We start from the raw sequence: 13,676 nt of genomic DNA, 5'->3' as shown, positions 1-13,676 counted from the left end.
ACAAATTGGTGACATGACATAGAAATTCAATTATAAATTTATAATGCATGAGTGCAAATTAAAACTTAGGAAAAATTGTCAAAAATAATACAAACTTTTAGTCGTCCGCCAAAAACAAGTCGAACTTTTGATTATTTCTAAATAATACAAACTTTGGGTAGTATCCGCTTTACACAAGTTATGACCTGTTAGTAACCTAATTAACAGGTTATGTGGACACGTGTCGTTATCTTATTGGTTTAACCATTAAATTTTTTTTTTAAGATTATTTTTATTATTTAGAAAATAAAAATAAATAAACTCCACCCAGCTCCTCCACCAACCACCAGCACAACCATCGCCAGCCTCCCTCTCTCCCAACCCATTAGCGCCGGCCGCACCCAAATCCCCCTCCCCTGACGCCGGCGCCACCCCCTCCACCGCGCATCGTCATCTCCTTCTTCCTTGCACTTGCTAGAACCAACAACCACCTTTCCCGAAACCCCCCCTTTCTTGCAAAAACCACTTAAAACCATCCCCCACCCTCGAAAACCCTAATCGAACCTCCCCAGCCATCGCTAGGGGCTCGATCAGGGTTTTCGAGGGTGGGGGATAGATTTTTGGTGGTTTTGCGGTGGAGGGAGAGTTTAGGGGAATGAGATTTGGTACGGTGGTTCAGGCCAATGTTGAAGAAGAGGAAAGGAGGTGACGTGTGTGGGAGGGGGGTCGACGCTGACGCCGGGGGAGAAGGAATCTGGGCATGGCCTGCGTTGGGGGGAGGCTGACGCCGGTGCCCGGTGGTGGCTGGTGGAGGAAATGTGTTTTTTTTATTTTTTTTATTTTAAATATTTTCCCCCAAATTTCTTATTTTTAATTAATCATAATTAAAGTTATTAAGAGTTAATTACATTATCAAACGAATTTTTTAAAAAGAATAAAAAGTATAAAACCGGTCATTCAGGTTGCAGGTAAAATAACTTGTTTAAAGCGGATACTCCCTAAAGTTTGTATTATTCATAAATAATCAAAAGTTCAACTTGTTTTTGACGGACGACTTAAAATTTGTATTATTTTTGACAATTTTTCCTAAAAATTATTAGTTCAATTGGATTACTAGCTAAAAGTTTACAAGTTAAAATGATTACTAGCTACCCAATATGTCTGTTAATGAAAATTAGCACAAAACTTGCATATATAACTGCAGAGCCAACTGCTGCTAGTTCAATTGGATAACTTTACTTGCGTGCAGATTTTACAAAAGGCGGAGGTAAGTAGGGCCATCAAAGTTGCACATATTTTATAGAGAGGGTATCGCAGTGCATATCCGTGGAGTGATTCAAGACACAAGATTTTGTTTAATTGAATCGGTTCTTTTAAAGCTTAGCAGGATTTTAGAGGAGGATACTATTTTTTTTGCTGAAGAGAGGAGGATACTATGGGTATAGCCTTACCACGTCTAGTCCCTCTGTAGTTCCCCTTTCCTTTTGTTTGTTTGTTTTTATTTGTATTTTTTTTCCTCTTTGAAATTCCTTCCTCATCAGAAAAAAAAAATTATATATATATATTTTCACCTTGAATCATAGATATTTGAACAACTGAACATTATTATATAGACTAAAAACTTATGCAGTTATAGTTTTAAACTTTTAATCAAGTTACAGATCAGGTTGACATAAATTTGACCCATTTAACCATAATGAAGGTGTTATTTAAGTTATAGAGACATTTGTATTTCATTTCAAAAGTAAAATTTTCATAACAAAATTTAAATTATTTAAACTTGTTTGGTAATCAAGAGATATTTTCATAACATGAGAATTTTGAGTCAGTAAATGAACTTAATATTTAATGTACTAGGTTTAAATTTCAATTGATTTTACATAAATTCCAAATTCTTCAAAAACTGGTGCACAAAAAATACTCCCTTTCCGCTCTACCTTCATACACGATTATCGCCGCAAATCTCTTCGACTCCAATAGTGGTAACATCGTCTGGTAGAACAAGGTAATCATAAGCTATTACATGTTTTAGTTTTTATTTTTTTGATTTTGGAAGTTTAATTTGGGTGGTAATTTATGCTTTAGTTTATGACACTGTTGAATGAGAAGCTTACTATAAGAAAGCTAAATTTAAAATTGAAATTTGCTGCAAATATTTTAAGTTAATGTTCTTAAGTAATATTCAGTGACTTGCAATTTAACTGGAAATCGATAAAATTGAATAAAATCAGTAGTATTATCATCAATTTGTATAATAGTACATGGGTAGAGCTATAAACGATCTAAGTCGAGCCGAGTTTTAGTCTGTTCGAACTAAGCTTGATAAAAATTATTCGTGTTCGAACTATCTCGAGCTTGAACGAGCTTTTGTAAATCTTGTTCAAGCTGGGCTCATTAAGAATTTGGCTTGTTCGAGCTTTGTTCATGAACATACTCGTTTGCATTTTGAGCTGGGCTCATTAAGAATTTGGCTTGTTCGAGCTTATACTCGTTTGCATTTTGATTTTAAGTTCGAGCTTGAATGAGTTTAAATCGGGCTTGATAAAATAAACGAACCCTAATTTATCATTTAAAAAATTGTTTCTTTCAAAATTTAACACATTCATGTAATTTTATATAAGAATTTTATATTCTTTCGATAGAAAAAGATAATGACGGAGCTTTCTTGCCTTTCTATGTATGAATAAAAGATATATAAACTATTCGAGTTTTAATTGGGCGTGTAAAAACTTACAAATGAGCTTAAACAAGCTGTGAAAAATTTTAGGTAACGAGCTTTGACTTGTACGCGAGTAGTTCACGAACGTATCAGCTCATTTACACCCTATACATGGATCAAGTCAGTTGCGATATTAACAATTTGGAGGCCCTGGACAAAATGATTATTAAAAAAATCATTTATTTTATAATTATTAAATAGTAATGTAATTTGTTAATTCGTAAATAATTTTATGTAATTTGTTAAACATTTAATCTCTTTATTTAATTGCATCATTTTGACATGTTCACCATTCACACTTCTCTAAGCACTTTACTACCTGTCTTTAGAGCAATTGGCTTTCGAAGAATAGAGTTTTGTATTCATTATATTAATGAGGAAGTTCTTTTTTAAGAATATTTTTAAGCCACTAGTTGAATCCAAGGTAAGCTCCTAGGTCATCAGTAAATGATACATTTAGAGCTAGTTCAAACTCATCTATTACATCTAAACCATCCATTTCAGTGTTATGCATCCTTTTTAAACTTCCATTTGATATATTCAGGCATCTTAATTAATTGATTAAATAGGCTTTCATTTCCTACTGTGTAGCCCCTGCATATACTGTCCAAGACTTACCATTCCGCATTATTTTATCATAATTTGCATCATTGATTAAACAATTTTATTGCTTAGATCAGGGTGCTCTTTAGCAGTCTTCTTAATATTTATACCTTTTATCACTTTATGTGTTTCAGGCTTTACATTATCAGCAACTTTCCAGTTGAAGAAATCATTGATATTGATTTAAATTAACATGTATATGGACTTGCATACTTGAAACACATTGATGAATTAAATGCCAAATGCTCAAGGGGAGGTGCAATTCATACCCCTAACATCATTACAACATTTGATGATGACCTACATCCGGGGACCATAATACGGTACAAGGGGAAATGGAAGAAATCTGATGTAACAACTTGCTTTCTAGTTAAAAAGGAGATCTATACCTATGTTCTCATTGTCATGAACCAGAGTTTCTATTGGTGCAAATTGGGTTAACGTAGAAGGATCTTTGATTAAGGTTAAGGATGCACAACAAGCCACATATTCTGTCAAGTATGATGATGCAAAGACTAGATCAGAGCTAATGGATTTTAATCCAGAGTTTATATTTCTCTTGGATCATGTTGGCAAGGATGCCATATTATGTGGTCTTTGGTGCCTTAAATACGGCAACCAAAATGAGCAAAAGGTTGGATACCATGCGATCTTCGATAATCTATGTGAGGCTGCCCGTTGAACTAGAATTTCAATGATGGTCTGTGATGCAATGGACAGGGTAATTACAACCTCTTTAGGAATATAAAAGGACTTATTTCAGAAATGGGCAAAACTTTGCAATTTTTTAAGAGACTATAACCTACATAATAATGGGGATTATTCTTGTTTTCTTGAAGCTACTTTGAAGCCGTATAATTGCTTTGGAATATAGGAGCATAGTGATCTTAGAAACTCAATCAAGATCATGTTGAAGGAGAATGAGAGAAAACGTTCTGAGAAAAGGTTAAAGCTTGTGAAGAAGACCAAAGGTTTAGCACTTCAATATTATAATAGGTCACTTGTGAAGAAGATTCGTAGGTGGAGGCCGAAGTGGAAGAACGCCGGTAGATGGAGTCGTGCAAAACTACTGGATGCTAGAGAAGACGAGCTTCTAAGACGCATGAGGTCGGGATGAGATTTAGAATAAAAATATTGCATTAATCTGATATTTAAAATGGTTTCACTGCTTTTTAAAGTACTGACAGTTATACACACAACTTTGCCCCAAATTTTAGGGATTTGGAGGATTATTCATAAATGTATTCTCGAGCTTGATTTGAGATATGCGAAGTTAATAATGAAGCACAAGGGTGGTATCTATACAATAAAACTACATCTCTTTCTTTCTCTAACCTCTTCTCCACCGAAACCCTATCGCCTCCCCTTAATTTTTCTCCAGCCATGAGGCTCGCCGGCCGGCGTGCGGCCCACCGCCCATGCCTGGGCGTCGGCGAGCCTCCGATCTACTCTTTTAGTTTGTTTTTTCCCTTTCTCTTTTGCGTTTTAGTTTTCGTTTTGGTGTTTTGTTTTTCCGGCCTAGCATCGTGCTCCGTCTCCCTTTTACGGCCGCTCCAGTTCCTCTCCGGCCTTGCCGCCGGCTTGCCGCCGGTTTTCGTTGCCGCTTCCCCGCCGTGGCTATGCTCCTCCGTTTTGGCCGTCGGTGCGTCGTTGATTTCGAGAACGGGGAGGGAGATCCCTCTGAGTCCCTCGCGTAGGGCCGTTCTTAGTCCCTCGCGTAGGGCTGTCGCTGCTGCGGTTCAGGGGTGTGGGGGGTATGGGTTTATCGGGCGGGCCTTGGTGGCTCGGGTCTTATTGTCAGGCGGCATGTGGGTTGGGTTGGTGAACCTCGGAGCTTTGGTGGTTGTGCTCGGAGTGGCGGCGGGGTGGGTTGTTAGGTTTTTGTTCGTTGTCTTAGTTTTTAAGTTTATTCCTGTTTTTTCTTTTAGGAGTTTTTGTGTGTTTTTTAGTTTTGTTTTTTGTTCTGTCTGTGTGGTGTGGTTGGGTGATATGGGGCTTGCAGATCGGTGTACCGATCTTCTGGTGCAGGATTTAAGCCGGGTTTTTTGGCCATGGGGCTTCGGTTGGATCTTCTGTTGGTTTGGACTAAAGGGTTATGCTTCCATGCCGAAATCCGTGTTTGAATTTGTCTATGGTGAAGTGCGACACCAATTTTGATTTCAGGTCGAGGAGTACGGGATTCTGAGCCAATGAAGGTTCACGTCGGAAACTACAACATATTGCCAGACCCCCTTGCAGGAGGCTACATAGGACAGCGTTACATGAGCCAAGGGTACTTCAGAATGTCATTTTGCGAGTGCAATTGTAGTTTCCTTTTTTTCAAACTTGTAATTGGTTCTTTTGTCTTTGTATTGTTCGATTACGATCTCTTATGTAAGTGCCGTATGGCTTATTATTAATGAATTTTAATCTCCCCCCTTCAAAAAAAAAAAAAAAAATGAAGCACAGGGGTGTTTATTTAATCTGACATGATGACTTGTGGTTAGCGGTTGATGATATATGTATATTTTCGGTTATTATCTGTTTTATTGCATTTTCATTATTGTGAAAATTCAAATAAGAAAAATTATTTTGTATCATTTTTCTTTACAGGTGAAATTTACAGGTTCGACAAAAGATACATGTTTAGTGATCCTATTGATGGTTTTGAGGTTTGTTATATCAATTATATTATTTTTATTATTTATTTTGAGCAATCAACATGTTCTCGAAATAAAATATATTGCCACTGTGCAGTAATTCGGTGCATAATGCAAGCTCATAGCTGGCTTCAAATGGTGAATAGGAGGACTGAGAATGAAGTTAGCATATTGGATCAGTAACAACTGCATTAGAGCATGTCAGTACGTGATTTTGTTTGATAAAGGAAAATTTAGTCAGTTAGCAATACAATTCAATGTGTAAAGAACTTAGTTAACACTACAAACCATACAAAAACTTGATAAGAAAAGAATCAAACTATACAAAAACTTAGTAACAATGTCTCCGTTGGCTTCAAACTCTATTTTTTTGTTACTATAGTAGATGGTTGTATTGTGAATCTGTTATTTGCCATTTGGCCTATTACTTGTGGTATCTCTCTTGGTTGTGGGCTTGTGGCCTTGTGGGGGTCATCTATAAAGAATTATGGTTTGTATTGACTTCTTTTAGTATAAATGCAAATTCTTGCTTACCATTAATAATGAAAAAAGATGGTCAATCCTTTGATACATTGGAGTTCATGCACCATGGAGTGTGCTGCATCATTGAGCACAATAGTTTATTCAACTAGACGAGTTAATTCGTTTATGTGGTTAGTATAACAAAACACCTCTTTAGTGAGGCTAGTAGAAGTGTGTGTCGAACTTAGTTACATTTGAATGAGCAATACATACACGTGTAATTTTTGTCGATATGAACAAACTCTATCAATTCTTGTCTAGGGAGTAAATAAACAAGTGCCACTAAATTTTTTGAATTTAGTCCGTAATTCGTTTCATTTTATTTGCAATTTTTGTTTTAAATAGAAGTTTTATATGAAATACAACATTTATTTTTGTTTCTTCCAAAAAAAAAAAAAAAAACCGTAACCCACGCACCCCCTCTCTCTCCTGCTCCCTGACTGCCGGCGCCACCACAGTCAGGCACGCCACTACAAAACCCTAAACCTCCAAATTGAATTAGGGCTTTTGCAATTACAATTGTGTGACATCAAATTGGGTATTTTTGGAGTATCATTGGACTACTATAAGAGGTTTGACATATACACTTTTCATTGTATAGGTATAAATTTCAAAATTTTATTCTTGAGTTTTCATTCTCTTATTATTTAATTGACAAGTTGGTGTTGATCTTGTGTGGATTGTTTGCATTGATTGGTTGTGAACTTTGTGGGTGTTTGAATTATTCATGTTCATTGGTTTGTTTGTGATTGAGTGTTGATTGAACTTTTTACATACTCACTATGAGGACTATCACACGAACTTCCGCACAACCTAAGCCACTCTATGATCCTAATGCATATTCTTCGGACACTGTGTTTCATTCTAGCTTAGAGGGAGGGATGCTTATCCTTTTATTGCTTTCTTAGGACTGTTGTACGGTTTGTACCATTTTTTAGGAGTGAGAGTCTACGTGCAATGAAAAAAAATGTATTGCGTTCCATATTTTGACTTCGAACATGATTTGGCTCTCTTGAGTTTCTCTTCACCTTAGTTATGTTTCTAAAATTCAGTTGGTTTGTACCATACATTGCTATGTTTCTATGTGTTGGGAGTTATGTTTCTATGAGTCTCTTCTCCAATGTATAAGATTATAAAAATCAATTTATTGCAAGATTCTTGCTATGTGTTGTTTATGTTAGTATTGTTAAAGCGACAAATATTTGACATGATTCTTGGAGGTTAATTTGATAATTGAGCCAAAGGCTCTGCTAATGTGTTGCAGGCTGTTGTTTGTAACCCTTTGTATGATGGAAATATGAAAATAGACCCTTTCTTCCTGATGTAGCTGCCCTTCCCGTCTTAGCTCAGGGATAGGGCTTGCATATACCAGACTACTGTTTACAAAAAATGAGGTAGGGGAGGCTGTGTGTATTTCCTTAGGACCATTTTGCCCCTCTTCTTAGATGACCACCATAAGCGGTGGTTGTCTTTTGCTAGCGATTTCTTCGACTGTTAGAACGGCACTCAAACTATTGCATGCCATAACCTTAACTGTGACTTTGTAACTTTGCATTGTGCATACATCTTTATCTTCGACCCCATTAAAGGCTGTGATGAGCTTAACTGTTCAAACTAGTCAATTAATCTGGTTCTGGATAATCTTTTATTTTGTTTGGCTAATTTTCCAATTGGCTTGGCAGCAATCAAATGATAGGTCTTTTGTATGTTATGGTTGTTCTGTTGGGCTTTGTTTGTTTCACTTGATAATTTTTGGACCCAATTTATTTTGTTTACCACCATGGTTGATTTTCCCACCTCAAAATTATTCACTGAATTGTGTGATGAAATGTGGATCCGAGTCTCCCGAAAGAAAAGGAAAAAAAGGTAAAAACAACACGCAACTCCACATTTGGGGTAATATTTTTTGGAAGCTAGCATTTTGACTGTGTTATATACTTCATGTATACCACTAAGCTCTGCACTACATGGTTAGAATTTTAATAAGATTGGACAGGAAGATTATTTATGCCTTCATATAGAGGGCCAGGGAGGCTTGATGGATGATCTTGCTTTTAGCATGCTGGTGAACAGATTCACTTTACTCTAACAATTGGACAGTAGATTTCTTGTTTTGGCCTCCTCTATTAATTTTGGCCTCTTTACTTACTAGTTTCCCTCAAATTGAGTTATTGAAAGGAAAGGATTTGTGGTTACATTCAAACTTTTCCCTAAATCGCTTGCTAGGTGAATTATCGTTCTCTCATCTTCTTTCGTTGCTCAACTCTTATGAATTTAAATTGAATATATTTCAGATTTGGGACGCCACTGGTTTGTTATCTTTGTTATGTTAAACAATGGCAAATGAGGAGGCCAATGATGCTGTGAAGAATCAGCAAATTGTTGATGCTAGAGCTCGAAACATTAGTCATAATGTTCGTTGTACTGAATGTGGAAGTCAGTCCATTGAAGATTCACAAGCTGACATTGCCATTCTTCTTCGAAGGGTATATCCTAATTTCTCACTTTTGCTTCAAAATAGATGCACACTTGCTTTTTTTCAGTCACTAATGCACTATGACTCTATGACAAAAGGTATCTTTGGTTGTGCACTTGTGCATTAATAAGAATCATAAAACTACTCCGTAATATGTAAAAAATAAAGGGGCCTTTTTTTATAATACCATGATTATGAACAAAAAAGTATGTCATTTTCATGTTTAATATGATTCATTTTAGCTTGTAGTTTTTTGTTGAACTAATAGTGTATGAGCTATGAGCTGTGTCACCCTTTACACACATGATTTGGAAGAGAATGGTTAATTTGTTAAGGTTGCTTTGTTTTGAGATGGGTTGACAACAGTACAATGCTGACTGCAATGCTTTAGAACCCTCCGTCTGTTTAAAACCTTCATTCCCTTCATACCTTGTGGCGCCTGAATTGAACTACGAAACACCCCCCCCCCAAAAGAAAAGAGCAATCTTGCAGTCAAATTCTCCTGCGTTTTGTCCTCATGCGAGGTTGATAAGTTATCCTGAGATGAGGGTTGTGTTTGCTGTTTATTATGCACTCTTTTGCTCAAGTATCATTACACATCTAAGTATTTAATTTCTAGCTGTATTCTGATGACTCAATGGCCACATCCTTATGACTTATATACCCTTTTATGCTTAGGTAAGTAAACATTTATGATTGATAAGATTAACGATTAGAAATAGGTTCAAAATTTTCATTTGCATTCTTTATATGTATCACAAAAATATTATTAAAGGTAATGACTGTTGTTGGATAATGGATACAACCAATTTTTCTTGCATATTACTGATGCTTTGATTTGGTACAGTTGATTCGTGATGAAATTCGATCTGGAAAGTCTGACAAAGAGATCTATAAGAAGCTGGAGGATGAATATGGAGAGACTGTGCTTTATGCCCCAAAGTTTGATATGCAAACTGCAGCTCTGTGGCTTACTCCAGTTAGTTTCGAATTCTATGATGCAATTTTTTTTATTATCATTATAAGCATAAGGAAATGATTGTATCATTGTTAACATAAGGAATTGGACAAAGCTTGTTGTTGCAGGCGTGGCTGCTGGAGGTTGGGCATACAAGAAGCACAGACAAAGGACAAATGTTCACATCATGGCTTTAAATCTTGTTAGAGGGGTTGCATTGACACCAAAAGAGAAAGAAAAGATGCTTGAAATTCTTACACCACCCCCTTCACAGCGAGCAACACCCTCTTTCTGGTTGAGTAAACTTCGTGGCGGATAAAGGTGCATGCACAAGGGCCAAGGGGAACGTCTTTGGGCTTTACGAGGAAGGCAGATTTTTTGTTCGGATTGAGGAGCTTATGTGCTCATTGTTGGAACCTTGGAAGCTTGCATGGTGTATTTGATTTGCCTTCTGAAGATTTTGTGATGATATGATCACGTTTTGTACAAATACATCTGACCTCGTTGCAAAGATTTTGCAATTTGATCTTTTATTGACTATCATAGTATTATGCATAAGATGTTAATCTGTGTGGTTTAGTGTTGTCATTGTTATGAAAGCTTATTTGGTTCAGAATCTCTATTATGGTGATTTTTATACACCTATTACTGCTGTTGTTTCTTTCTCTGATGTTACATTTCACTCCATTTCATTGCCCTTTTTTGTTTCTTTCACTGTTGTTTTTTCAGGCTGTTTGCTTGTACCTCAAAGTTTCAATTGAAAGTCCTCATTTTGAAGCTTTATAAATAAGATGATATTGTCTTCTAATTAATTGCTTTTGTGGCTGTGCATCTAGCTAGGGTGTCAACCAATCTGTATACTTGCATCAGTTGCATGTAGTTTTCATTAGTATTATACTCATATACTGATGTTATTTCTGTTTTATAATATGTCACTTTACTCACTTAGCTGGACTGTGTTTGCTATTATATTGTATTCACACTCCACTGTGATGCCTCAGGTGTTATAATTTTTATATTATTATATATGGCAGTCTTTGATAAGTTTAATTATTCTTTATAGACCAACCACCGATCCTCAGTTGGATCAATAATCTTACTTTCTGTAATTCCTTATTTTACTATTTAAATTAGACGTGACATGTATTAGCAAATAATAACATAGCCTACATAGGTGCCTTGCATGTTATTCATTTACTTTGAATGCTGCTGACAGTTTCTCCACTCCCTATCCTCCTGGTCAACTATATATTGCTGTGGAGGTACAATTTATATATTCAGGAAGCACATTGGTGGTTAGCATTTTTTCTGAATGTTTCTGGAGAAAATACAGTTGCAGGTCAGCTTTGGCTTTGGATGTTTGTACCAGATACATTTTTCAGCACTCTTGCAATTGGTAAGACTTAAAATTGATGCATGTGACAGTAGACTTTAAAGATATTTCTTGTCTTCTGATTGCTCTACATTTGCTAAATGCCTTATCAGCTCAGTTGATAAGACAAGCTTGTGATTTATAAGATTTAGTCAGGAGCTTGGCTGCAGGTTACGAAAGAAGTGTCAGCAGCACACCAATATTGATAGATACTTGGAAAAATTATGCTTTATACAGTAGACATGGATCAGATGAGTACTTTCCCAGATCACATTGATTCAGAAATTCAGCCAGTTGTTGAGCCTGTTGAGTCTGATCCTCCAGAGTCTCTTGTAAAGAACAAAAAGACTGAAGCAGGTAAAAAGGATAAACAGAAAAAGAAGCTTAATTCCGATGTTGTGGCTGCTATAGGGAACCCCTGGACAACTGGATTGTTCAACTGTCATGAAGACCGGACAAATGGTACTTTTTAGCCATCAATCTCTTTTTTTTTTTTTTTTTTTTTTTTTTTTGATGTACTTCTTTAATAAAATACTTTTTACATCCCATTTCCTAGTCCACATATGTATTCACTGTTGAGCGTAGACTGATGGTGATAAACGATAAACCCTTTGAATATAGCTGTAAGAATCTATAATATTTGATTAACTGAAAATTCTTGTATTGAGTTATATCCCGATTGTTGACTGTGGGGGTAAGGAAATACTAAAATGGAATTTTTAATTAGTCTAGCACTTTCTTTAAGAGTACACTATATCTATTTTTATTTCCATCTCCTAAGCTAGCTCAATTGCTGTTGATTAGAGATTTTATGTGCTTCTAAGCATTTAGACATATCTTCTTACTGACAATATATGCAACTTGTTATAACAGTGAATGTTTGTGTTTTATGCAGCGGTTGTAACAGCATTTTTACCTTGCATAACATTTGGACAAATAGCTGAAGTACTGGACGAAGGAGAATTATGTAATGCCAAAATTTTTCTCCTCAAGTTTAGTTAATATTGCTTTTCATCCTATTCCCAATTTCCCATTTAGGTGGTGAGAACCAATACTCGTTTCAGATTATATCGATTATCGTCACTACCATAGGCTGCAATATTTAATGTCAGACCATAGTATCCTACCTAGCCAAAAATTGTCTAAATTTTCACGAGACATAATCCTATCTAGCCACCTGAGCAGTTGAGCTCATTGAAACAGATTCAATCCTAGACCATAGTATTATTTATTTGCACTCTGCTAAATTCTGTTGTGATGGATGACCTAGCCGGTGACTTGAGCTCATTGAAAACAGACATAACAAACTCTTTGTACGGCTGTAACTAATGAAAAGTCAGAATTTCAATTGGTGTATATTCAAGCTGCAAAAGTGTTTGTTAGACATCCTTGTACAGGCACGAAAATTATTGAGACTTTTTCTCTCTTCTTTCATCTTTCATGACTCTCAAACCTCTGTTACTAAAGTCTCTAAAAATGCAGAACAGAAGCACGATTGTTTCATTCAGGCATCGGTCACTTCTGAAGTACTTCGTATTAAGTTATTTTATTCATGGTTGGTTATTGCAGCATCTCCATGGGGAAGTTTCATTTACCTGCTGATGATGCCTGCTCTTTGCTCTCAATGGATAATGGGCTCAAAATACAGGAAAAAGCTGAGGAAGAAATATGATTTGGTTGAAGCTCCCTACACTGACAAGGTCTCACACATTTTTTGCTTGAGCTGCTCCCTTTGCCAGGATTACCGAGAGCTTAAAAATAGAGGACTTGATCCTTCTCTAGGTATTTGCTGCTCTACTCCTTGATCAAATATCTGCATTTGCAATGTAATTCTTAATACTACGTATTAGAATGAGATGAATTAAAATTTTATGTGCTGTGTTGTAGGCTGGAAAGGTATCCTAGCTCAACAAAAGGGAAAACAAGCTGAAGATCAGCCAACAGAGACTCCTCCAGCAAATCAGGAGATGATCAAGTAAAAAAATGTTAAAAATTGCTGAACAGACTTTTGTTGTGCACTTAAATATAGTCTTGCTTATTATTTCGACATTATGTATCAAATTTTTGAGGTCTCGAATGAGGCCCTGCTGTCTTTGCATACAATGCAAGCTACCTAAAACTGTGGTACTGTAATGGTCATCCTCTTCTATATGAATGCTGAAAGGCAAACTGAACTCCAACTGCAGCAAATTATCATTTCCCATACTCCAACTATATTGCCCATACTCTGAAGGTCTCAATAAACATTGATGTATATGTAACTCGGATAAGTTACCACATAATTTAGCATACTATTTCAAAATAAATGCTTCATTTGGATCATCACATTTGCAAATGAGAAATTTTAAACATTAATATAAGTATAAATTAAAATAAAAAAATAATAATTTTCGAAAACTATATACTAA

General features: G+C 36.0%; 2 protein-coding genes across 2 annotated transcripts; both read left to right on the top strand.

The window, feature by feature from the left end:
- The first annotated feature begins 6,861 nt into the window (after window positions 1-6,861).
- LOC145620216 (cytochrome c-type biogenesis CcmH-like mitochondrial protein) lies at window positions 6,862-10,594 on the top strand. Its single transcript, XM_081674848.1, has 4 exons — window positions 6,862-7,063; window positions 8,757-8,948; window positions 9,786-9,917; window positions 10,012-10,594. Exons 2-4 carry the CDS (start codon window positions 8,799-8,801, stop codon window positions 10,213-10,215), a joined length of 486 nt encoding a protein of 161 aa, XP_081530974.1. The 5' UTR covers window positions 6,862-7,063; window positions 8,757-8,798; the 3' UTR covers window positions 10,216-10,594.
- Window positions 10,595-10,725: 131 nt separating this feature from the next.
- Window positions 10,726-13,441, top strand: LOC145620214 (protein PLANT CADMIUM RESISTANCE 8-like). Its single transcript, XM_081674847.1, has 4 exons — window positions 10,726-11,730; window positions 12,164-12,235; window positions 12,838-13,050; window positions 13,156-13,441. Exons 1-4 carry the CDS (start codon window positions 11,493-11,495, stop codon window positions 13,245-13,247), a joined length of 615 nt encoding a protein of 204 aa, XP_081530973.1. The 5' UTR covers window positions 10,726-11,492; the 3' UTR covers window positions 13,248-13,441.
- The last annotated feature ends 235 nt before the right edge of the window (window positions 13,442-13,676 follow it).

Source organism: Chenopodium album, chromosome 27, assembly GCF_948465745.1.
Source record: "Chenopodium album chromosome 27, dcCheAlbu1.1, whole genome shotgun sequence".
NCBI classification, from domain to species: domain Eukaryota; kingdom Viridiplantae; phylum Streptophyta; class Magnoliopsida; order Caryophyllales; family Amaranthaceae; genus Chenopodium; species Chenopodium album.
This window is presented reverse-complemented; position numbering and strand designations above follow the sequence as displayed.

Excerpts from the sequence above, each read along its gene's own strand:
- LOC145620214 (XM_081674847.1), top strand. The coding sequence starts at position 11,493 with ATGCTTTATACAGTAGACATGGATCAGATGAGTACTTTCCCAGATCAC. Across the intron at positions 12,236-12,837 it reads ACTGGACGAAGGAGAATTAT|CATCTCCATGGGGAAGTTTC; the intron begins GTAATGCCAAAA and ends TGGTTATTGCAG. Across the intron at positions 13,051-13,155 it reads AGGACTTGATCCTTCTCTAG|GCTGGAAAGGTATCCTAGCT; the intron begins GTATTTGCTGCT and ends GCTGTGTTGTAG.
- LOC145620216 (XM_081674848.1), top strand. The coding sequence starts at position 8,799 with ATGGCAAATGAGGAGGCCAATGATGCTGTGAAGAATCAGCAAATTGTT. Across the intron at positions 8,949-9,785 it reads TTGCCATTCTTCTTCGAAGG|TTGATTCGTGATGAAATTCG; the intron begins GTATATCCTAAT and ends GATTTGGTACAG. Across the intron at positions 9,918-10,011 it reads CAGCTCTGTGGCTTACTCCA|CTTGTTGTTGCAGGCGTGGC; the intron begins GTTAGTTTCGAA and ends AATTGGACAAAG.